The 24789-nt window shown below is 39.5% G+C and overlaps 1 protein-coding gene across 1 annotated transcript in view; it reads left to right on the top strand.

Moving 5' to 3' along the window:
* trak2 (trafficking protein, kinesin binding 2) overlaps positions 1-24789 on the top strand; it is a 37823-nt gene that overhangs the window by 12726 nt on the left and 308 nt on the right. Inside the window, exons 4-16 of the mRNA XM_062054066.1 lie at positions 1174-1250; positions 1348-1464; positions 3264-3482; positions 3561-3639; positions 5584-5714; positions 5784-5858; positions 5941-6078; positions 6200-6279; positions 10878-11018; positions 11093-11391; positions 11463-11903; positions 15209-15308; positions 18134-24789. The exon at positions 18134-24789 is cut by the window's right edge and continues 308 nt beyond it. Of these exons, the coding sequence (XP_061910050.1) occupies positions 1174-1250; positions 1348-1464; positions 3264-3482; positions 3561-3639; positions 5584-5714; positions 5784-5858; positions 5941-6078; positions 6200-6279; positions 10878-11018; positions 11093-11391; positions 11463-11903; positions 15209-15308; positions 18134-18851 (2615 nt within the window). The 3' untranslated portion in view covers positions 18852-24789. The remainder of the gene's footprint in view (positions 1-1173; positions 1251-1347; positions 1465-3263; positions 3483-3560; positions 3640-5583; positions 5715-5783; positions 5859-5940; positions 6079-6199; positions 6280-10877; positions 11019-11092; positions 11392-11462; positions 11904-15208; positions 15309-18133) is intronic.

Here is a 24789-nt window from a genome sequence, read left to right as displayed (position 1 = left end):
TTTCAGTAGACCCATAATAAATTCATAAAAGAACCAAACTTCATGAATGTTTTTTGTGACAAACAAGTACAGTATGTGCTCCAATCACTCTATCACAAAAAAAATAAACAGTTGTACAAATTATTGGAAACTAGACAGCCATGACATTATGTTCTTTACAAGTGTTGACCATGACTGTTTTTCCCCAGAGAAGGCCAAGTGCTTTGTCTTCTCCTTGTCACTGTCACTACCCATAACAACCCCTGGCCAAAGACTTAGCTGAACTATATATGTTTACCAAGTAGACAAATGACAAGATTACCACTACCTGTCACTACCTCACATTTAATTAATGTGTTTTGTGTTGGAAATCCGTACGCTCTTTACCAAACAAAAGGTTCCGTATTGAGAAATCAAACAAATACATGTACCATTACACCCCTAATGTATGTAACATTTTTAGCAATTAGTTAATTCATATTGCTTGTGGTCATATCTTTTTTTAGAAGCTGCAATGTGAAACTGACATGGTATATAAGTGTGTCTCTTAAAGGGATGTAACGATATGAAAATTTAATCTCACGGTTTTTGTGACAGTATCACAGTTATTATAATTACCACAGTATTGTGTACTTATAGACACATGGAAATATTTTAAACACGTTTTATAAAAAATAAAATAAATAAACAACACACACAATATAGTTTCCTCGGCAGAAGAAACATTAAATATTGGCCTGTCTTCTAAAGAGCCATATTATTGTTATTTGAGTGTTTAAGTATGTTTATCTTTTTTTGTTTGATTTGTAAAAGTTTTAGCTTGTTTCTTAATGATTAAGGCAACATTTAAAGTTATGATAGGGGTATGTCGTTTGTAATAAGGAAAGACCTTAATGTACAGTATGTATAATCTTGTATTCATGTTAGCATTTAAGCTAGCTAGCAATTAGCGTGCTAACTGCTTTTCAGGAAATGAGTACTAACACAGGGAGATTTTCAAGTGTAGTAATCAATCACGGTTTTACGATAATTAAAATTTTAAACGATATTTGTTATCATCTGTAATTTTATCATTTACACCGTTATTCGTTACATCCCTAGTCTGTTGATGTTATATGTATATGCATGAACATGCTACATTGCATGTCAGTGCCATTTGCATTGTATTCCTACAAGTAATTTTTCTCTCGCCAGTCCTCGGTTCTGATCGTGTGGAACAGATGACCAAGACCTACAATGACATCGAAGTGGTCACTCACCTCCTGGCCGAGGTTGGTGTCATCAGTGTGTGTCGCCAATTTTTTTCCTCGTATTTGTTGCATCGAATCCATCCGTTCACCGCATATGTTCTGCTTTTTAATTGGCCAGCGGGACAGAGACCTGGAGCTGGCTGCTCGGATCGGACAGTCGCTTCTTCAGAGAAACCACCTGCTGCAGGAGCGCAATGAGGCAGTGGAGGAACAGCTAGCACAAGCTCTTGACCAGGTATATTCAGAGGCTATTTTGAGAAACACGTTTTTAATTTAGTTTTTTCAAGTGTGTTAATTCATCAATCATGTGAGAATATTTCAAAAACAATAATGCAAAAATAAGGTAATTTAATTATTCAGGTTCCATTAATTAAAACATTGGGCGGATTTAAAAAAGAAAGAAACATTTTTTTTACATTTTATTTGAACGCAAAAAGCAATTAAAAAAAAAATTCAAATAGATTTTGGTCGATGAGTCAATTAGAATACCTCCTGTTCGTGTGTGTAGTTCAGGGATCACAAACTGGTGGAACGCAATCCCAGTCCAGACACAGACGCCGTTGCATCCGGACCTGGACCTGTGTTCAATAAATTATTCTACCATGAATTGATTTACGTGGACCCCGACTTAAACAAGTTGAAAAACTTATTCGGGTGTTACCATTTAGTGGTCAATATTCTGTATCTGGATTTATCAAAATTTTTGTTGAAGACCCCCGGTGTAGTTAAACAACAAAATTTAATTAAATAAACTTTATATTCTATCAGGCTACTACCTACACACCCAAACTTATGATTTATTTTCAAAGTGCAATATCAAAAATAATATTTTCATACTGCGTTTTGAGCTGACAGTATACACACTAATATCAACAAGGCTTTAACTCATACATTCAAGTTGACTATATCTAACTTGATGAGGTACTTTTTGTTAACTCAAGCACTTTTAATGTCTTGAAAACATTTCTACAGCGAGTGTTTAAATTGGTCATACAGGGCTTACTTATCTTGGCTCTGAAAGATGTCAGCTGTCTTCTTGTCAGCTGGTGCTTGCTCTGTTCTTTCTGCAACATCTTTTGCATTAAAGTGATATGTGTCGTAGGATTTAAGTGTTTCAGTAAAAAAAGCAACATATTTTTGCACAATTTATACATTACATACATAGCCCATGCTCTTCTCCATAATTTGCAAGACCTTTTAACTTTGTTACGCTGACTTCACACAAAATGCATTTTGTGAATTTGTGTTATATTCGTATACCAGTAACATAGTGTGCAGAAATAGAATCTAGAGCTGTGTGGCGTTAGGTAACATCAGGTGTTTGTTACACTGACTTCACACAATGCATTTTGTGCATTTGTGTTATATTCGTATACCAGTAAGTTAAAAGTTAAAGTACCAATGATTGTCACACACACACTAGGTGTGGCGAAATTATTCTCTGCATTTGACTTATCACCCTTGATCACCCTCTGGGAGGTGAGGGGAACAGTGGGCAGCAGCGGTGGCCGCGCCCGGGAATCATTTTTGGTGATTTAACCCCCAATTCCAACCCTTGATGCTGAGTGCCAAGCAGGGAGGTAATGGGTTCCATTTTTATAGTCTTTGGTACGACTCGGCCGGGGTTTGAACTCACAACCTACCGATCTCAGGGTGGACACTCTAACAACTAGGCTAACATTGTGTGCAGAAATAGAATCTAGAGCGTGTGTGGCGTTAGGTAACATCAGGTGTTCTGCGAGAATTTACCCAATTTATCCTAATTGATCCGAAAAAATTATGTATTTACCACAAGCAATATATCTTTGTTGATCTATCTATTCCAGCGATGCACAGTGACAGGCAGGTAATGCTCTACCACTATATGGCAGAAGGTACTTAATTAACTTCTGTAGCTACCTTTTGTCATTCATACAACATAATGTTTTATGGCATACTTGTTGGTTTGCCATGTTTTTTTTCTAATGTAAAATATGTGGTTTGGCTCAATAAAGGCTCTAAAATTATTTGCCATGACACCTACCTTATGACCAGGTTCACCAGCTGCAGCATGAGCTCAGTAAGAAGGATGAGTTGCTGCGGATGGTGGCCAATGCCTCGGAGGAGTGTGAAGCTGACTCCAACGCGTCAACTCCAGTGAGGCAGCGTCAGTTAATGGGTGGGACGACCACGGCTGCCGCACTCAACCAGCTGGAGTCAATGCAGTGTAAACTGCAGGAGCTAGAAGAGGAGAACCTGACTCTGAGGTCTGAGGTAGGTGGTGAATCAGGACATGAGTGTTAGTGTGTGATGTAGTGATTGGCTGACTTGTTATTTTATAACGGACCGCAGGCTTGCCAGCTGAAGAGGGACACCATCACCTATGAGGAGAAGGAGCAGCAGCTTGTGAGTGACTGTGTCAAGGAGCTACGTGAGTTCTATGTTTTAACGGTTCAAATTTTTACATTTTGTTTCAATACATTTTTGGTTGAGTGGGATTGAATTTTAATTGATTTTGAATCCAGATCAGTGTCGTATCAGCTTAGTTGAGTTATTACATCTGACAAAAAGTCTAATTCTAATTGGCAAAACTTTACTGTGGTATTATTTGTGATATTTTGTATCCCTTAAACAGTAGTCAATTGTTTAAATGTTTATTTTATTCCATCAAAATGATGATCTACAGATTTCCTAAAGTCGCAAATATAATGTGTGCAGAGCGTGCAAACATTACAGACATGCCCATATTTTGTGCATACAGTATTTGACTCATACACGAGTCAGTTGTTAGTTAGTTAGTTAGTTTATTATTTTTTCGGTCAGTGGTCAACAAAAAAACAAAACAAACATTTTTACAGTTGTCATCCTGGAGGTGTGTTTGGTGGCGTGTATGTGTTGGAAAACTGCCATGCGACCCATTTTCCAAAGGCAAGGGAGCAAACTGTGCTGATGAATGTCACAGTTCATGTTAAAATCCATGTTTCCCTCAATGAACCGCAACTCCCCAGTGCCAGCAGCACACATGCATCTCCAGACAATGACGCTGCCACAACAAAATTCGACCATAGGCATTTCTCAAGTGAAAGAGATATGTGAAGATTTATAAAAACAGTAACGGCTTGGCTTTTACATTTTTCTCGGAGCAGCCTTTATTTCACAATTGTATTGCAATGCTAAAGGAAAACGTCTATAAGCTACAGTAAGGAAAACAACTGATTTTGTAATTTAACTCCCTTACAAAGATATGAATGGTAAAAATGCTTAAATACATCTTATACAGTAGATATTGGTTGTTTGAATTGAATAAATATTTGATCGATAAACAAACTGTGACTTGGTGTAGAAACCCTTGTTGGTAAGCAAGAGTCTTTGGTACATGGCTCATTAATCAGACCCTCAATGCAATAAAGTCTTCTTGTACACGTATCAGGAAAAAACAAAGCCCAAAAGCAGAATTTGTGCACCTCCATGCTTGACTGTAATGATGCTATTTTTTGATTCATGCTCAACATTTCTCTGCAAACAAACACATCCAGTCCACCTGATGCCATCTCTTGTTGCTTGCCCATGGCTGGGCATAATGAATATTGAATGAAAGAGAGTGTTTGTGGGACATGTCTTTTACAAGTATGATACATGTTTGTGTTTGATGGACACATAACCTACGTGTGGTGTTTTTGCTTGTTGGATAAATTATTTATTTCCCCTAATTAAAAACAATAATTGTCAAGGGTGTGCTCACTTTTGTGTGGTACTTTATACAGTACTATGCCAAAAGTGTTAGTCCACCATTAGAGTTGTTGCTTAACAATATTTTAATCACTATAAAGAAAATAAGTGTTAATCAATAAAGCACAGACCTCTGCCAACGTCGTATACTGTATTTACTGTACATATACTGTAGAAGAAGATGGCCAGTACGATACATCAGGGTTGCCTATGCCGCCGGTGCATTTTCTAGTTAGATGCAGCCAGGGTTGTCACATTACTAAAATGTTCAAGTCAATACAGATTCTAAGGAAATATTTAATATGTGATACCATTTTTAATACCAAAGAGATAGAAAAGAGACCACATTTTGATAAATAAACACAAATAAGCTCTATTCTATAATATTGTCGATACTTTTGAAAATAAGTGTCGTTCTGAATACAAAGCCTTAGTATTGATATATTTTTCATTATTGATACCTTTTTTTAGGTCTCAATACTTTTTATTATTTGTCATCAATTGTATTGGAACATTGTGCCATTAGCCACCCATCATTAAAAATCTTGACTGATTTAAAAACTGCCGGGAAGTTGACCATTACAATGAAAACATGACTGCCATGGTGAAGGTAAACAGCCTTCTATTTTAAACTGTGTATTTTTAGGCGAGTCCAACAGCCAGATGGTTTCTCTGACTGATGAAGTGTCCCAGAAGAACGAGGAGCTGATCCGACACCAGGAGGAGATTGCTCAGTTGCTCTCCCAGATTGTGGAGCTGCAACACAGAGTCAAAGAGGTAAGAAATCCCTGCCAACAAATATCTCAGTCCAAAATATTCAGTCACATTATTACCAATGTTGTTAAGCTCGCTTTGGAAAAAGAGGAGTTGAGGATCCACCTGCAGGCTTCTAAAGACGCCCAGCGATTGCTCACAGCAGAGGTAGTATGTTACGGAAATGCACATTCATCTTCTAAAGGATGCCTTTACTTAGCACCATTTTCAAAATTCTATGCTGATGTAGTTGAATGATCTGGCCGAGAGGAATGCAGAGTGTGCAGAGATGCTCCACGAGTCCCAGGAAGAGATTAGGGAGCTTCGCAACAAAAATATTTCCTCCTCTGGGATGCGACAGCACCTCGGCTATGGCTCCTTCCCCATGGTGAGAGAACAATATAAGAACTCTGTTTGAAGAACATGATTTTCTGATGAAATGCTTACATATGTATGTATGTATGTATGTGTGTATGTATGTATGTGTGTGTGTGTGTGCGTGCGTGTAGGATTCGCTGGCTGCAGAGATTGAAGGTACTATGAGGAAGGAGCTAAGTGTTGAAGAAGAAACTGAATTTGAAAACCAAAGGTAAAAAGCGCAGAATACTACCCAAACGAGAGATTACAATTCCCTCAGTTGTTGTCTATAACAAGGCTGTTTAAACTTTTTTTAGCCATGTGTCCCAAAGATAAATGAATGGACGGAGGACCTGTTTTGATGTTGTAGTGTTTTTCATACATTCATTTATTCATGTCGGCCAAGTGACAATACATTTGGACAGCCATGAATAGATTTGTGTTTGCCCTAACTCACAGTAAACACAGTAGTATAAAGCATATGCGAATAAGAAGATAGAGCCGAAGGGATTTAAGAATCTTTATTGTCCAAGACACACAAAGCATCAAATAATTGAAATTTAGGTCTGTGAAATGATTAAAATATTTAATCGAGATTAGTCGCATTTTTTCATAGGTAACTCAAAATGAATTGCGTTGAATTGCAGATAGATTCAATTCATCATCATCAATAGACATATATATTTGAATTTTTTAAACTTATGACTGCACAATTTTTTGTTTTAATGACATGTTTATTAAACATAATACTTTTTTAAACAGCTCAACACAAATTTTTTGGGGGAATTTCACATTCACAATCCTTATGTAAGACAAGAACACATACCTTTTCCTTTTTTAATGCTTTCTAAATAGTAAATAAATGTGATCAAAAGTCTGCTAACAATACAATGGAGCCAATGGTAGCCGCCTTATTCTGACTATAAAACCCTTTAAAAAAACATCTAAACACCTCCATATGTGTATGTATATGTGTATATGTATATCTCTGTATTTGTATATGTGTGTGTGTGTGTGTGTGTGTGTGTGTGTGTGTGTGTGTGTGTGTGTGTGTGTGTGTGTGTGTGTGTGTGTGTGTGTGTGTATGTGTATATATATATATATATACATTTATATATATATATATATATATATATATATATATATATATATATATATATATATATATATATATATATATATATATATATATATATATATATATGTGTATAAATATATGTATATATGTACTGTATGTATATATGTATAGTTACTTTGCATGCAGTCGGCTTTCGGCCCCCTGGCCAAATGTTTTAGCCCAATGCCCAAAGTTTGGACACCCCTGATCTAGAATAAAGTTTGACGAGCAAGAAAGCAAGGAAGCAGCTGATCATTTGATCATGTCAACATTGGCACTATAACTCGTGATCGTGATTATAAGTTAGCACTTATTATAACAATATCACTAATACTGGTAATATGTAAGTCACAAAATGTAAATGGAAAAATTATTGCGCTTTTTGGATGTTTTTTTATTGGGTTTTATAGGCGGAATAGAGGATTTCCCATTGGCGACACTGTGATCAGACTTTTATTTACGTTTATTCACGAGTTTAAATGCATTAAAAAAAATACATCCGTCATCATGGCTTTCATAACGACTGTGAAAGAGAGGCAAAATTCCCCCAAAAATGCAGTTCCTCGTTTAATGACAATAAACAAATGACCTGGTATATCCTCTGCAGAATTACAATTCCTGCTGTAGAAGCACTTGCATTCAGAGGAGAGAAGTTACACTTCTGTATTTAGATACCATTTTTGCGCATTAACACAAAACGTGGTTTGTTACGATCATGGTTTGATTGTCAAAGATGTTTGGCAATGTAATCTTTGATAAGAATCCTACCTGAATAAATGCTTCTGATATTCTGTACGTTACATGTTGTACAAGTTAATACTATTCATATCACTACATGACAATGTCTTAACCTTCTCTAGTAATAAAGTGTAATACTGTGATGAAGTAGCGACTTATCCAGGGTGTACCCCGCCTTCAGTCTGAATGCAGCTGGGATAAGCTCCAGCCCCCAACGACCTCGAGAGGGACAAGCGGTGGAAAATGGATGGTTTAGCCTAATAAACATTCTGTAATTGAGGACTATCAAACAGAGCAGGTTATAAAAGAAGAACAATATTTTGCATGTCAGTAATTTTACCCCCCATATATTTGTCAAATGACGTACTTGCATTTATTTAACCTATTTGACAATGAAAGCATGATCGTAATGTAAGACATTTTTCATTTTGTTAGTGTAGTTCAGGGGTCGGCAACCCGCGGCTCCGGAGCCGCATGCGGCTCCTTGACCACTCTGATGCGGCTCAGCTACATGCATGCCGACCCCCTCGATTTTCCCAGGAGACTTATGGATGTCAGTGTCTCTCATAGACTACTCCCAGGGAAAAATAATCCTATTAACACTCTAATTACTATATAAAGGGTGTGCCCTAATTGCACTGCAGTAATTGTCCTCTATAGCATTTACTTACAGCATGCCAGGCCAGCCACATGTTGTGTGTTGTTATTACTTGCTCACACAGGAGACAGCAAAGCATACTTACTCATCAGCCACACAGCTTACACTGACGGTAGCCGTATCAAACAACTTCAACATTGTTACGTTACAAATATGCGCCACACTGTGAACCCACACCAAAAAAGAATGAAAAACACATTTCTGGAGAACATCCCACTGTAACACAACATAAACACAACACAACCATTACCCAGAATCCCATGCAGTCCTAACTCTTCCGGTCTACATTATACACCCCGCTACCACCAAATCCCCCCACACATCAACCCCCCCCCCCTCTTCGTGGTTGGTTGAGCGGAAGTGTTAGGGCTGCATGGGATTCTGGGTATTGGTACCGTCAGTGTAAGATGTGTGGCTGCTGAGTTAGTAGCCTTGCTGTCTCTTAAGTGGGCAAGCTAAAGCTGCATTCCACTTGTGGCCGAGCAGGTACACTGAATGGGCAGACTGTAGAGGGCGCCAAATGCAGTGTCATCACGCTCTGGTATTCGGGAATCTCCCGGGGAAAATGAGAGGGTTGGCAAGTGTGACGCAAGCGACATTCGTCCAAAACTCGCGGGCTACACTAACATCCAATTCCCACATTAAAGTGCGTGCCGGTGCGTGTGTCTGAGACCCCTGGTTAACATAGCACAAAGCATGTAAGCTTTGTATGCGGTGTTTTTCATTTTAAATTTTAAAAACATTTTTGTGGCTCCCATTACTTTCTTTAATGTGTGAAACTTGCCAAAATGGCTCTTTGAGTGGTAAAGGTTGCCGACCCCTGGTGTAGTTGAACCAGATTTGACCAGTGTTTATCCCATCTTACTAAAGTAGTTACAGTAACAATCTACATGTGATGTTATCAATGCACTATACTGTAATCCACACCTTCACCTCCCTGAATGGAAGCGTGCCAGCAGGCATTTGCTCTAGCGATGACGTCTCACTGCGACCGTAGATGAAAATGGTCTTGTCTTTTCGGGAAAGCAACTTGCCATGGCTTTAGACCTGGGGTTTCCGTAATATAAATTTTTCTTTATCCATTTCTGCCCGCTCTTTTTTCCCCACTTGTAGCTCAACAGTAACTGAACACAGCTACATTTTGTCATGCTACGGAATGGAACAGTGGTTCGGATAGGACACGTGCATGTTAATTGCGCGTCAAAAAAATTAGCAACGTTAAAGGGAATTATAGTTAGCGCTCTATTATTGCGTTAACTTTGACAGCCTTAGTGAAAACGTTTTCCTTTCCGAAGTGTGATTAGAAATGCGAATTGAAAACTTGTTCTTGTTGAGAACCGGTTCCCAATGTTTCGATTCCTTGGAATCATTTGCCAGTTTTGTTAACTATTCCCTTATCGAGTCCTTCGCATGACATAGGCACGGCGCCTATCGGTGGCACAAACGTTGCTGAGTTATTTACGCGAAAGGATGACAACAGAGCAAATACTTGCAGAGTGGATATTTCATCAAGTATATGAAATACTACCTAAAACAACATTTCGCAGCCACCTCCTCTGCTTGCACTTACACACAGTTAGGACTCAACCTGTGACATTCACGGGCTCACGGACGCTATCGCACTTGCATATGAATGTTAGTTTGTAATCTTAACAACATATTTTTTTTGGCATATTTTATACTATTTACAGTGAAACCTAAATGTATGATTTATGTTTATTGTAAATAAAAAGTTTGTACATTGAATTAAATCTCTCGGTAAAAAACAATGTAAACATTAGTAATGGGTTCCAGCCTCGTCAGAAGTCCATATTTTACTTAAAGTTTGTATTCTTTAAACACAATGTGAAGTGCTATACAGTACTGTAAATCAAAGAAAAATAGAAAAGGGGTGATGGATCAACTTTGTATTGAAAAACAAAGCAAAAGAAATAACATCTGCACTGTCCCTCTGCCTATGCAGCTGCCAAAGGCACACACAATGTCACTAGCCCTGTGGTGGAATCACAGTTTGAAATCACAAAATTCCTTAAAGTTAACAAAAATAAAAATAAAATAAATCCACTTTACCTTGTTGATTAATCTTCTTTGTGTTGAGCTGAAGAAAGTGTGAAGGGTAAGGGGTCAGTGTCAATAACACTGTGGATCCTTCCTGAATGTTTCAAACCACGCATCACTTAATCGACCTAAACGGGACATGTCTTAAACAGGTTTCACTTAAACATTCTTTTGTCACTGCTGTAGTATGTAGCTTTGATGCAGTAATGTAGCTAGCTACTCATGTTCAGTCTAATATCTAATGGGCCTTCAACTCCAGAATCTCCCAGAAGAAAGTTTTCCAAACAGTCCGTTCCGTCAACGCCTCAACATCCCGGCCAAGTTCGGCCACCCCCCCAATTCCTGGCTCTCGTCAGAACTCTCTGGTGATGACTACACAGCCGTTCGAGTCTGCTCAGGGGTAAGACCGAGCCAATAAAAACCATACGAGATGTATTTTTATGTTTTTACCAATCAAACTTTTGTGTTTGAAAGGGACGAGGTTCCCATGGGGCAGCCAGGCTCTCCAGGTGGAAATGACCTCACAAAAGCTCTTCGTCGCTTGTCACTGCGACGGCAGAACTTCTTGTCTGAACACCAGTTCTTCAAGGCAGAGCGTGAGAAGAAGCACCAGTCCCTGGCAAAGGCAGAGGCTCAGGAGGCGGGAAGCAGCTGCAGCTCAACAATGAGCAGCGCATTCTCCTCCTTTTCCAACCTGTCTGAACTCTCTGTAGGTTCCAGCCTCTTCAGGACCTTCTTACCAGAGAAGCTTCAAATTGTCAAGCCCATTGAGGGTAACCACCAAGAGCTAGAACTTGACTTGGTCTATCTGCTTGTATTTATACTTTCTACATTCTGTCTTCAGGCTCACTGACGCTCCATCACTGGCAGCAGCTTGCCAAACCCCACCTCGCCACCATCCTAGACCCACACCCCGGCGTTGTCACCAAGGGGTTCCGCCCACTTGCCCAGGATTTTGTCTACCGCCTCAGTGACATGGAAGAAGATGAAGAAAATGAAGAGCAGGGAGAGAAAGGGGAGGCTGTTTTCTTGGAGAAAGGTGCAGCAGAGAGAGGTAAAGAGCAGGAGGAAGAAGAGGAAGAAGGCGGCATTGTCTTCAAAGTGCACTGTTCATCCACACCGGAGGAAAAGAAAGACCGAATGCAGTCAAACACACATCTTCCTGCCACTTCTTTCCTGCCGGCCCGGCTATTGTCTTCTAATGTAGCTGAGACCTCCAGCTCATCAACTCACCTTCATTCAAACGTGTCCACAGCAACAGTTCAATCAAGTGCATCTGCCTCAGGTAAATGTCAAAATTTTGTTGTAGTATTGTGAGTTGTGATGGCAATTTAATCTTTCTTAAGAGAGCAAGGTCATTAGGAACTTGCTCTCGCTAAAAAGAGACAACTCTTTCGGGTTCCAAATGACACTTCATATTTAATGTTCATGAATTTGATTTACTACCAAGTTAATCTGCAATGTTAATGACAAAATAATATAAAATTATGTTTAAAATTAACTATTTACTAATGTATAAAACATACATTATTTTATCAATTGTTCTTTAAATTCTTATGGCTCGTTAAAGTCAACATGGAACAGAGTATGACCAAAATATACAATTCAAAGTACACATGCAAATACAGTAGAACCTGCTTAAGTCAGTCTTGTTTATGTCGACAAACCAATAAAAGTGCCTGCTTAATTTGACTTACTTAGTTCACCACTTTTAAATAAAATCAGTTTCTGTGAAAAATGTAATTGTTTGTGTCAACATGTGTTGTGTTATTGTTAACGTCATTATCACTAAGCAGAAACATAACTCTAATTACATAACATTAAAATGTGTACACAATGACTTGCTGTTCATTCCAAATTAAGCGTAAAATTTTGAAGCTCAAAATGAAAGCATGGCAGTACTAACTTGGATTCTACCACAGCCACTACTGTTACATCACTCATATGCTTATGTCTCTCGACAAAGTCACATGTACCGGTATATGTGCAAAGCATCGATAGTTTTGGTTTTGGATATGTCTACAACCGCTTGTGTTTTTCATGGAAAAACACATCGAACATCAGATAGACCTGTTCCACAACTTCATTGATTTCAAAAAGGCATTCGATTGTGTATGGCACAAAGGGCTCTGGCACACACTAAAAGAATTCAATATCAAAAACGGGCTCATACAATTCACCCAGGCCCTATGTGATAAAGCCACCAGCGCAGGCCTCCTTAACAACCAAATAGAACAGTTGTTCTGAACCACAGTAGGTGTCAGGCAAGGATGTATTCTCTCCCCCATCTTGTTCAATCTATTCCTAGAGAGAATCATGCAGGAAGCCCTACACAAGCACCAGACTACAATATCAATAAAGGGCAGGCCCATCTGCAATCTACGTTTTGCAGATGATATCGACCTCATGGCAGGCTCAAACTCTGAACTGCAGGACCTTAAAAACAAATTATGCACAGCAGCTGGTGCCTATGGAATGGAGGTAAACACAGCCAAATCAAAAGTACTTGGTGAACACCTCAAACAACTCAAAGGCCAACATAATGATGGATGGTGAACAACTGGAGGAAGTGTCCAGATTTAAATACCTCGGAGTAACACTGGCCAAAGATGCCACATGCCATGCAGAAATCCGCATTCGAATCGCCACAGCAACAGCAGCAATGACCAAACTAAGCAAAATTTGGAAAAGCATCATCAACTTCAAGACATAGTTCAAACTTTACAAATCCCTAATATCAATATTACTGTAGGGATGCGAGACCTGGACACTCCTGGCAGAATCAGAACGTAAAATACAAGTCTTTGAAAACAAATGCCTCAGAAAAATACTCAAGATAACATACCACGGACACAAAACCAATGAGTATATGCGGGGTGAAGTCGAAAGTCTCGTTGGTCACCAAGAACCCATGCTCGTAACAGTCAAAAGAAGGAAATTAGCTTGGTTCGGCCACACATGCCGCCACGACACCCTGTGCAAGACCATCATGCGGGGCACACTAGAGGGTGGAAGGAAGCGAGGAAGACCATGGAAATCCTGGACAGAAAACATCAAGACATGGACGGACCTGTCGACCCCAGAGCTATTGGCGGCCACTAAGGACCGTGGGAACTGGCGCAGACCGACTGCTTATCCATCGCAGTTATCCCCCCGACGCCTTGATAGTCATGGGAAAGACAGACAGACAGACAACCGCTTATGTCAACGTCAGTTTGACAGTTTTGAGGGCCATCGACATCAACCGGTTCAATTGCATGCATCATCTGAAACGGCTTTTATTTTATCCAATCCAATCCAATCCACTTTATTTATGTAGCACATTTAAACCACAAAAATGTTTCCAAAGTGCTGCACAAAAATATTAAAAACAAGATTCAAATACTATTCTTAGCTGCACCAATGACTGAATAAAAACTAAACAAATAAATATAAAAACAATATAAAAATAAATATGATTAAAATCGGTTTTAAAGGGTAAAACCATTAAAACAATGAATAGAAATACAAATTTAAAAACACAGAGGACCACACAACTCACATAGTGTTAAAAGCCAGAGAATAAAAGTGGGTCTTAAGACGAGACTTAAAACACTCCACTGTGGGAGCGGTTCGAACATTGTGGCCAAACAGCTCAATTTTTGTTTCATCTGACATCACATGGACGAAGATAAGACCCTCTGGAGGAAAGTTCTGCGGTCAGATGAAACAAAAATTGAGCTGTTTGGTCACAATACCCAGCAATATGTTTGGAGGAGAAAAGGTGAGGCCTTTAATCCCAGGAACACCAGGCCTACCGTCAAGCTTGGTAGTGGTAGTATTATACTCTGGGCCTATTTTCCTTCCAATGGAGCCGGTGCTTTACAGAGAGTAAATGGGACATTGAAAAAGGAGGATTACCTCCAAATTCTTCAAGACAACCTAAAATCATCAGCCCAGAGGGTGGGTCTTGGGCGCAGTTGGGTGTTCCAACAGGACAATGACCCCAAACACACGTCAAAAGTGGTAAAGGAATGGCTAAATCAGGCTAGAATTAAGGTTTTAGAATGGCCTTCCCAAAGTCCTGACTTAAACATGTGGACAATGCTGAAGAAACAAGTCCATGTCAGAAAACCAACAAATGTAGCTGAACTGCACCAATTTTGTCAAGAGGAGTGGTCAAAAAATCAACCAGAAGCTTGTGGATGGCTACCAAAAGCGCCTTATTGCAGTGAAACTTGCCAAGGGACATGTAACCAAATATTAACATTGCTGTATGTATACTTTTGACCCAGCAGATTTGGTCACATTTTCAGTAGACCCATAAAAAATTCACAAAACAACCAATCTGCATGAATGTTTTTGTGACAAACAAGTATGTGCTCCAATCACTCTGTCACAAAAAAAGTTGTAGAAATTATTGGAAACTCAAGACAGCCATGACATTATGTTCTGTTCAAGTGTATGTAAACTTTTGACCACAACTGTATGTGTATATGGAAGTACGGTCATAAAATGTACACGATTCTACTACTTAATGATTTGGCTCAGTCACTCAATGTATCAAGAAATCTAGATCTATACTTATGTTCATTTCTTGTTTGTCTGCAGTCCAAAATCCAGTCAAGTGTCAGAGTTCCACATTCTCCACCTTCACATTCACCATGTGTCGCATCCTGCACCCGAGTGACATCACACAAGTCACTGCAAGGTCAGTCTTCATTAAAATGTCAACTTCTGTGTCTCAAAGGAAATACTTCCGTCGGTACACTTTGTATACTCAGTACACTGCATTTAGTTCTTGAATGTGCAAACTTTGACAGTGTGGTGTTGACTGCTTTTCTAATGCAATACTCGAAAAGAGACGTGTGTGACAACCATGTATTCTATCCCTCATCCCTGTTTAGAATCTATACTGAAGTGAAAAAACCTTTAAAACGTATTGAAATCTGAGAAGTGTTTCTATAAATTGTCAAAACGTTAATAACTTGACATAGGCAGATGACACTGCAGTGCTTGCTGAAAAATTTTAAAAATTTGCAAAATCTGGTGAATACGGTCAGCATTACGGAAACCATATACGGAATGAAAATGAATGCGAAAATTACCAATATCTGATATCACAAGAAAGAACAGGCCACGCCCAAGTTCGTAAACCAGTTGTGGCCTCCCCACTTCTGCAATCCAAATTCTGTCCCTGGTTTTAAGTGTCCATCACTACGCCCTTTCCATTTTGACGTTTAAAAGGCAGCTTCGAGGTACTGACAGTTCACTACATTATGCTGTACTTTTCATCGTACTTCAAACACTTATGCACTTAAAAGATCAAGAGCCTAATCTACCAAAGGTTTGCGTGTATTAAAACATGTGCAAACTTAATCGCACACGCAAAGCTGATTCACTAAATTTGTGTGCATCTCTTAGGTGAGCAAAATAGAGAGTGCAATCTATTTAGGGTTTCCTATTAGGGATATATGATGATCATCAGAGCACCCACAATATTGGAAGGAGAAAATTCAAATCTAAATATTTAGCACACACAGTGATTTATCAAGACTAAGACTGTACTGCGGGAACCGGTTTGCGTCTTTATTTAGTACGTCTAGAAAGGACGTGCAAACTGTTAGTCGTGCAGAAATAGCTGTGAGAAAGGAGGTGATCGCCCTGAAGCTTTGTCCTGCGTATGCTCGCCAACATATACAGTATGAACTGTCAAAAATATCAGACCTACCGGTACTGTCTCTTCAGCAATATTATTTGATAATTTTATAGCTGCTGAATAACTTAAGGGGCTGATTAAAACAAATCTAATTGATGCGTTTGGGTGTCTGCTAGCCTTTTTTAATGATGTTCCTTTTTTATAACTATGAAAAAAATTCCTTTGTACGTTTGCAGTTAGTTTCAGCATCTCCAAGGGCACACCTTCAGAGCGCTAAAAAAGTGGGTTCCATTGTACAGTGCATCCGGAAAGTATTCACAGTGCTTTACTTTTTTACATGTTTTGTTATGTTGCAGCATTATTTCAAAATGGATAAATTAGTTTTGTCCTCAAAATTCTACACACAAAACCTCAAAATGAAGATGTGAAAAGGTGTTTTTATTTTTTATTTTGTGATTTTATTAAAACTAAAAAATCACATGTATGGTACATACGTATTATCTGCTTTGCTCAATACTTTGTTGATGCACCTTTGGCAGCAATTACAGCCTCAAGTCTTTTTGAATACAATGCCACAAACTTTGCACACCTATCTTAGGGCAGTTTCACCCATTCCTCTTTGCCCATTCCTCTTTGGAGCACCTCTCAACCGCCATCAGGTTGGCTGGGAAGCGTTGGTTTTCATCTAGGATGTCTCTGCACATTGCTGCATTCTTTCCTCTATCCTGACAAGTCTCCCAGTTCCTGCAGCTGAAAAACATCCCCACAAGATGATGCTGCCACCACCACGCTTCCCTGCAGAGATAGTATTGGCCTGGTAATGAGCTGTTCCTGGTTTCCTCCAAACGTAATGCCTGGCATACAAGCCAAAGAGTTCAATCTTGGTCTCATCAGACCAGAGAACTTTGTTTCTCACTGTCTGAGAGTCTTTCAGGTACATGTTGGCATTTTTTTTTACTAAGAAATGGCCACTTTACCATACAGGCCTGATTGGTGGACTGCTGGAGATATAGTCGTCCTTCTGGAAGGTTCTCCTCTCTCCACAGAGGAATGCTGTAGCTCTGACAGAGTGACCATCGGGTTTTTGATCACCTCCCTGACTAGACTAAGAATAATACAGCAATGTACAGAGACGTCCTGGATGAAAACCAACATCTCCCATCCAATCTGATGGAGCTTGAGAGGTGCTGCAAAGAGGAATGGGCGAAACTGCCCAAAAATAGGTGTGCCGAGCTTGTGGCATCGTATTCAAAAAGACTTGAGGCTGTGATTGCTGCCAAAGGTGCATCAACAAAGTATTGTGCAAAGGCAGAGAACACTTGTGTACATGTGATTTTTTTAGTGTTAATAAAATCGCAAAATAAGAAAAAAACACCTTTTCACATAGTCATTATGGGGTTTTGTGTGTAGAATTTTTAAACCAAAAATGAATGTATTCCATTTTGGAATAAAGCTGTAACATTACAAAATGTGGAAAAAGTGAAGCACTGTGAATACACTACAGAACTGCTTCCAAAATGCCGAGAAAAAGTGTCACATGTCTGCCGCATGTTTGAAACATAGCAAAACGCCACAGTTAGGATCATACTAACCTGTATCTGCAATAAATGAGTGTCCCCATGGTGAAAGCCGCATCGCACATGCAAAAATCTTGTTTAAATAGGGCGGTCTGCACCAGTTATTAATTGCACTTGCAGTTTGAGTAGATTCCACAACACAGGCCCACTAATAGTACACACAATTTTATAGTTTTCACACGCTGTTTAGCATGTAGTATTTGGATCTTACTAGATCAGGTCCCAAGTGTAAGTACACGTGTGCCTATAGAGACATAGTCAGGATCTTTTTAAAAATAACACATCTTTTTTTTTTCTTAGCTCACAGTCGTGCCTCGGTGCCAATACACCCAGCTCTATGAGGACTGGACCCAGTACCCCTCTGACTCCATGCCGACTCAGTCTTGGAGACTCCTTTCAAACTCGGCGCCCTGCTGTGGCTGCCAGTGGCTTGGCCAAGTTGGTCCTAGAGAGAGGCATTTCTGCACAAGTCTCCACAGAAACCCCCCAATCCTGTCCAAAGCCCATGCCCCAGCGGCCTCTTCTCCGCTTACTCCCAGGTACGCCTCCAAACTCACCAGAGTACCGCCAGCACTCTGTTGACAATTTTCTGGCATCAAGGCCAGCGGAGCTGTTTCTGCAAGATGTTTATGGCTTGAATCTAGGCCGTGCCCCTCATCCCGACCTACCCAGCCCACTACAGGAAAACCAGGCACGTGGGCCACTCCCGGACCCGCTTAACGTCAGCTTGTTTGAGAGACTGCGTCACCTGGGCTTTACCAAGGTCCACCAGGCCTCTGAGTCACACCGGGACTCGGCCACCTTTGTGTCACCAGGCGGCGGGAGCCTACTAGATGGTCTGAGGCGCAACCACAGCCTCCCGGCAATGATCGGTGCACGAGCGGGAAAGTCAGCAGGTCGCCCAACGCTCCCTGCTCACCCCACCTCGCTGGCATTGCCTCCACCACCCTGGGGAAACCTCAAACAAAGATGCACAAAAGTCACTGCAAATGCCACACCACGTTCAGGTGACTGTTGAGGAGAGGACCACCCCCATAACAAGAACCCAACTTCCATTTCCTATCTTCCACCTATAGTTTATGTCAACTTTTTTAGATGCACGTCCTCCTTTTAAGACATGATTTTAAAGCACAACACTTTTTTAATTCCGTTTAACTTTTTATTTGTTAAAATGTAAATTTGTGTCGAGCCACTTATCTAGTACTGGTCCACCGTTTACTTCTCATTACAAAAAGTCCCCGCTTAGGTCAACATCCACATACTTACTGTAGTCAACCACTTATGTCGACATAAACTTTTAAGGGATAATTTCTACAAAAAATGGGTCAGTGTATGTCGACATGTGTTGGCAAATTTTTAACCTCATCAATATTGCGAGCGTGTACAAATGAAGAGTGGGAGGAGCAACAGGAAAATAACTCCCACTTATCTTTAAGGGGGTTGAAAAATAATTTCGTATCATCCATTCTCATTATTTCTCTAGACAAAGTCACAAGTAAATTATTAGCAATGGTTAATTTTGGTTATGTTTATCAGCCAATCTGAGGGATGTCGACTTAAACAAGCTGTATTTATTCTACTTATTTATTTAGTGCAGTAGAGTCCAAACGTTTTCCGCTGAGAGACACATACAAAAAACGATGCAGTGGCCGTTTAGTTTATCTTGTTCAACCAGTCAGTATTTCAACTTTTTCTTCTTTCAAGTATAGTTTTATGAATAGAATACACCCTGAGGGAAAATAAAAATCCAGCTGCGGGCCGAAGATAGTCCCCACGCCTCACTTTGGAAACCCTTGCCTTAGCGTGTGTTCCAAAAGGCTTGTTGTACCTACCTTGTTGAGAGGCTCTGGATGTGTGTGAAACGGGGAAGATACACTATATGGATAAGTAGGAGTACTGGCAAAAACAGTCTTGGAACAGAAAGCAGCTTTCCCCCAAATTGGAAGGATGGAATCGTCCAAAAAGTCTCGCTAAGGCGAAGAATTAAGATTAAGGACGGTATCCCAATACTTGAGTCATCCATCCATCCGTCCATTTTCTATTCAGCGGTACCTCGGTTTTTGTCAATAATCTGTTCTAAAAGGTCAGATGAAAACTGAATGATACGAAAACCAAGGCAATGTTTCCCATAAGAAGTTCAGTAGTGTAAATCCAATGACCCAAAAATATGAACACATTTCATAGAGGATAATTGTACATGCAGAAACAATGGGGAATACACATACATTATGAATGAAATGTATGAACTTTTACCTTCAGTCTTGTTGGTGAGCCTCGCATGTGCCACCTTCGTACACCTAGTTGGTTATGTGCAATGTTTGGTCGTACGAAAACCAGGCAAAATTCAGGTGAAATTTTACGTTGAAAATGGAATTATTGCAAAAAGTGGAGCGTGTGAAAACCAAGGTACTATGTAAACCCCGACTAACCACAGGGCACATATAGGGCTCGAAAGGGCATGTGATTTCACAAAGAATTGTGGGTGCTGGGAAGCCATTTTTGCTGGACACAGGTTTTGTTTACCGGTACATGGCTGTATTGTACCCATGGTAATGTGAGAGAGAGCAACAAACTGGATTAAAATGAATCGTACAAAATAAAAAATTTAAGGGGCCGCACTGAGATAAACTGTATCCTATTCCAAAGGCTCGCTACCTCAAAAAAATAAGTCAAATTGGTGGAATTGATCCATATGAGCCCGTCCAATGGACAAGAGATTTGAGTAAACTGCCACCATTTTCGAAGCCAAAGTTGTACATATATTTCGTCGATAGTCATTTTTTAAACTGGTGAGGGTTTTCAGAATGTAAAGTCTGTTAACTCTAAAGGCCTTAGTGGCCACATGCGTGGACAGCACCTTTTAGCTCTTATTTCCAAAATTGTGTACACTACTGAATTGGGGTCTTATGGCCGCTCATGTGGACACTTATACTGCCATCTGGTGGTGTCAGAAGAGTATAACATACAATGGAATTTGGGAAAAAAAAGTGTAAAAATAAAAATTAGCATGTCACTACACATGAAGTACACGTTTGTGGTACTTATGGACTAAGTACATCATATCAAAAGATGATTCTTAGTTTTTATTCTAATTAGGGTCCAATAAGCCCAAATAGCAAAGAGAAATAAAAAAAGCATGTAAACAAACAGCTTGGGCCTTAAGAGGTTAAGTCTCATTGTCCTCCATTCAAATTGTGCATAATCTACGGCTTTCATCTCTTATGTGTAAGAGATGGAGTGAGGGTGCCCAGCCTCCTTTCATAAGCAGGTTTCCCCCAAAAACAAGCCTATTATAACTTTTAAATACTTTGATCACTGCGCTACTGCTCCAAAAATAATACTTGCCGTATTTTTCGGAGTATCAGTCGCTCCGGAGTATAAGTCGCACCGGCCAAAAATGCATAATAAAGAAGGGAAAAAAACATACATAAGTCGCACTAGAATATAAGTCAAATTTTTGGGGGAAATTTATTTGATAAAACCCAACACCAAGAATAGACATTTGAAAGGCAATTTAAAATAAATAAAGAATAGTGAACAACAGGCTGAATAAGTGTACGTTATATGACGCATAAATAGCCAACTGAGAACATGCCTGGTATGTTAACGTAACATTATGGTAAGAGTCATTCAAATAACTATAACATATAGAACATGCTATACGTTTACCAAACAATCTGTCACTCCTAATCTGTAAATCCCATGAAATCGTATACGTCTAGTCTCTTACGTGAATGAGCTAAATAATATTATTTGATATTTTACGGTAATGTATTAATAATTTCACACATAAGTCGCTCCTGAGTATAAGTCGTACCCCTGGCCAAACTATGAAAAAAACTGTGATTTATAATCCGAAAAATACGGTATTCATTTTTGTGCTTTCCCAAGACTAAAAGTAAACGGACAAAATGCTTTTTTCCAAAATACTGTACATTGTTTGTCACAGGCAGCCAGCTTGGCTAACGCTAACAGTCTACTAAATCCTACGTGTGTAAATGAATAAAACACGCTTTGATTCAAATTTACCAGTCTGAAAAGGCAGTGAACACACGTACCAGATGATGGCGTTAAAAGTCATGTTTGATTGTCTCATGGCTGCTATCCAGGCTATTCGCCGTCTCTTAATTATCTTCATAACCTGACTTCCCTCAGCTTTGCTTTCACGCTGGAAATAAGGAAAATCTCACCAAATCCTTTTTTTTTCTAAAGCAAAGCTGCACGATTGCACCATGTTTTGAGCTTGTTAAAGATGAAAAACAAAACTTAAGCACAAAATCTTGTATTCTGCCATGTAAATACGCTTATCAGAGTCCAGCAAGACCCACAATGCAATGTGTTTCCATGTCACACTTTCAAGCCCTATACAACCAATCATTCACACACCTTCTCTCCTATGGACAATTTACAGTCCCTAATTCGCCATGCAGATGTTTCAATAGAGAATCAGACCCTGGATCCTCTGGCTGTGAGGCTGACATGCTAACCTCTGGTCCACCGCGGGGCCTTACTTGAGTCAACATAGTGTAACTTGAATGTGAGTATTAGGTTTTGTGGATGTGGATTGGAAAGCAAAGGAAAGTGTTTTTTTAGGGTTTGAGGAAGTTTGCAAGAATGATGGAGTGTTTTAAGGGCTTTTATGTATTTTTCTGTAATATTTGCTTTGTTGGAAGTAAATACATTTAGAAAAACATAGTTGTTTGGCAGGTTTAATATAGTCACAGCTGGAGGTGGGAATCTTTGGGCACCTCACAATTCGACAACCTCTGAGGAAGGCAATAGTTGTAGCCGCAACTGTAAGGTATGGAAGTAAACACACAGGTCTGGCTATAACAATAACAAATTGCATACTTTTTTGAAGACCTAATGAACTTCTTAGGACTACGATTCTATAATTGTCCATGTCCGAATTGCCAAGTATCTAAAAATCGATTATTTCCCCCACCTCTAGTCACAGCTCATAATTCATCTGTTTGACATCCAAAACAACCTTTTTGCAGCCTCCTGGTCCTAGCATTAACCTGTGTGCAGTTGGGCGGGACATGGTGAAAGGCAAAGTTTTTTATTGTGTGTGTTGTTTTTAATAGTAAGCGGCCTTAAAGCAGAAACCAGCTGTTGCCCTCATGCTTTCACCCACCATCTTTTTGATATTTGCACTGGTCCTTTTCAGGCCCAAAAACATGGTCAGGTTGTGTTAAGATTAGAAAGAAAAAAAACACTGGCTGTGTCTCAAAGGGAGTACTTCTGTCAGTACACTTCAATAAGTATACTGTGTGTGTCTCAAATGGAATATACTTCTGTCAGAACACTTCAGTAAGTATACTGTGTGTGTACAATGTACTTAGTTCCTGACTGTGTCAGTTTTGTCCCAAATGTACTGCTGTTGCAAACTTGACAGAAATTACAATTGTTTAGTGGACCAGATTCTTCTCTCCTTTTTAATAGTGAATTGCAACCACTCCCGTTACTCCAAACCAAGATGCCGACTATTGTGGGTGGTAAGTGTCCATCACCATTTTGGCGGGTTTGAGTGCAACATCCAGGTACTTACAATGTACTGCATTTTCCGCAGTTATGCACTGCGGCAGTTGAGGCACAGCCCAGTCATTATTGTAATAATATTAACATTTGGTAATTATTATTAACATTGTTTTGAAACACTTCTTTCTGTTCACTTTCTGTTATTTGATGCGGTCGGTCGGTGTTAGAAGCTTAACGTGCTTCAGTCCATCCAGACTTCTCGAGTTACTTTGTATTTACATTTTATAAATTATAACCTACTGTTGAGAAAGGCTTCAATGTCGATTAACATGTAGCATTTTATGTTTTATTTTTTTGTCCAGTACTGGAAGACCAGCGACATTATTTTATTATTCTTATACAATTGGCATACTTTGGCTTTTGTGTTTTTTTTTATCTATCCGAATTTGTTCCACAGATATTTAATCGTTATGTGTTTTTAAGGCTGTGTATCAAATGGAATACTTCTGTACACTTCATTAAGTAGACTTAGTTCTTCTGATAACTGCTTTTCATTGCTATATGTTCTTCGTCCTTAACTGCAGTTCTTTTAAGTTAGTCCCTCTCCTTCAACAACGTAGCTAAAATGACATCTATGGAGAAAGTACAGTACAGGCCAAAAGATTGAACACACCTTCTCATTTCAATTTGTTTTCTTTATTTTCATGACTATTTCACTGAAGTCATGATACCTCAAGTGAAAACCCTTTCAGGTGACTACCTCTTGAAGCTCATCATGAGAATGCCAAGAGTGTGCAAAACAGTAATCAGAGCAAAGGTTGATTGGCAACACTAAATTGTCCCCAGTGTGTGAATGTGAGTGTGAATGTTGTCTATCTGTGTTGGCCCTGTAATGAGGTGGCGACTTGTCCAGGGTGTACCCCGCCTTCCGCCCGAATGCAGCTGAGATAGGCTCCAGCACCCCCCGCGACCCCAAAAGGGACAAGCGGTAGAAAATGGATGGATGGATAGAATATAAAACATGTTTTCAGTTATTTCACCTTTTTTGTTAAGTACATAACTCCACATGTTCATTCATAGTTTCGATGCCTTCAGTGACAATCTACAATGTAAATAGTCATGAAAATAAAGAAAACGCATTGAAGGACAAGGTGTGTCCCATCACTACACTCTACATTACAAGTATTGACAGTCTGCCGCTATTTGCGTACTTTATCAGTGGGAGCACATGTATGCACTCAAAAGACTTACGTACAGAAGTGCGCCAATTGAGACACAGATGTAGTTGTTAGGTTTGCTTTTTGACATCACATGGTTAGAGCTTATTATTGCACAAAACAACAACTAGCTGATTATTTCATGAATGGCTTGTCTCTTGATCAATAAAGCAGAGGAAAATAAACATTTTATGTGTGGATATATGCTTGCTGGAAAACAACATTTGACAAAACCTACTCGTAGGAGCCAGAATTGGG

This window comes from Entelurus aequoreus, linkage group LG07 (assembly GCF_033978785.1).
Source record: "Entelurus aequoreus isolate RoL-2023_Sb linkage group LG07, RoL_Eaeq_v1.1, whole genome shotgun sequence".
Lineage (NCBI taxonomy): Eukaryota > Metazoa > Chordata > Actinopteri > Syngnathiformes > Syngnathidae > Entelurus > Entelurus aequoreus.
Note: the sequence above shows the minus strand (reverse complement) of the source record. Positions and strands in the feature narration are given on the sequence as shown.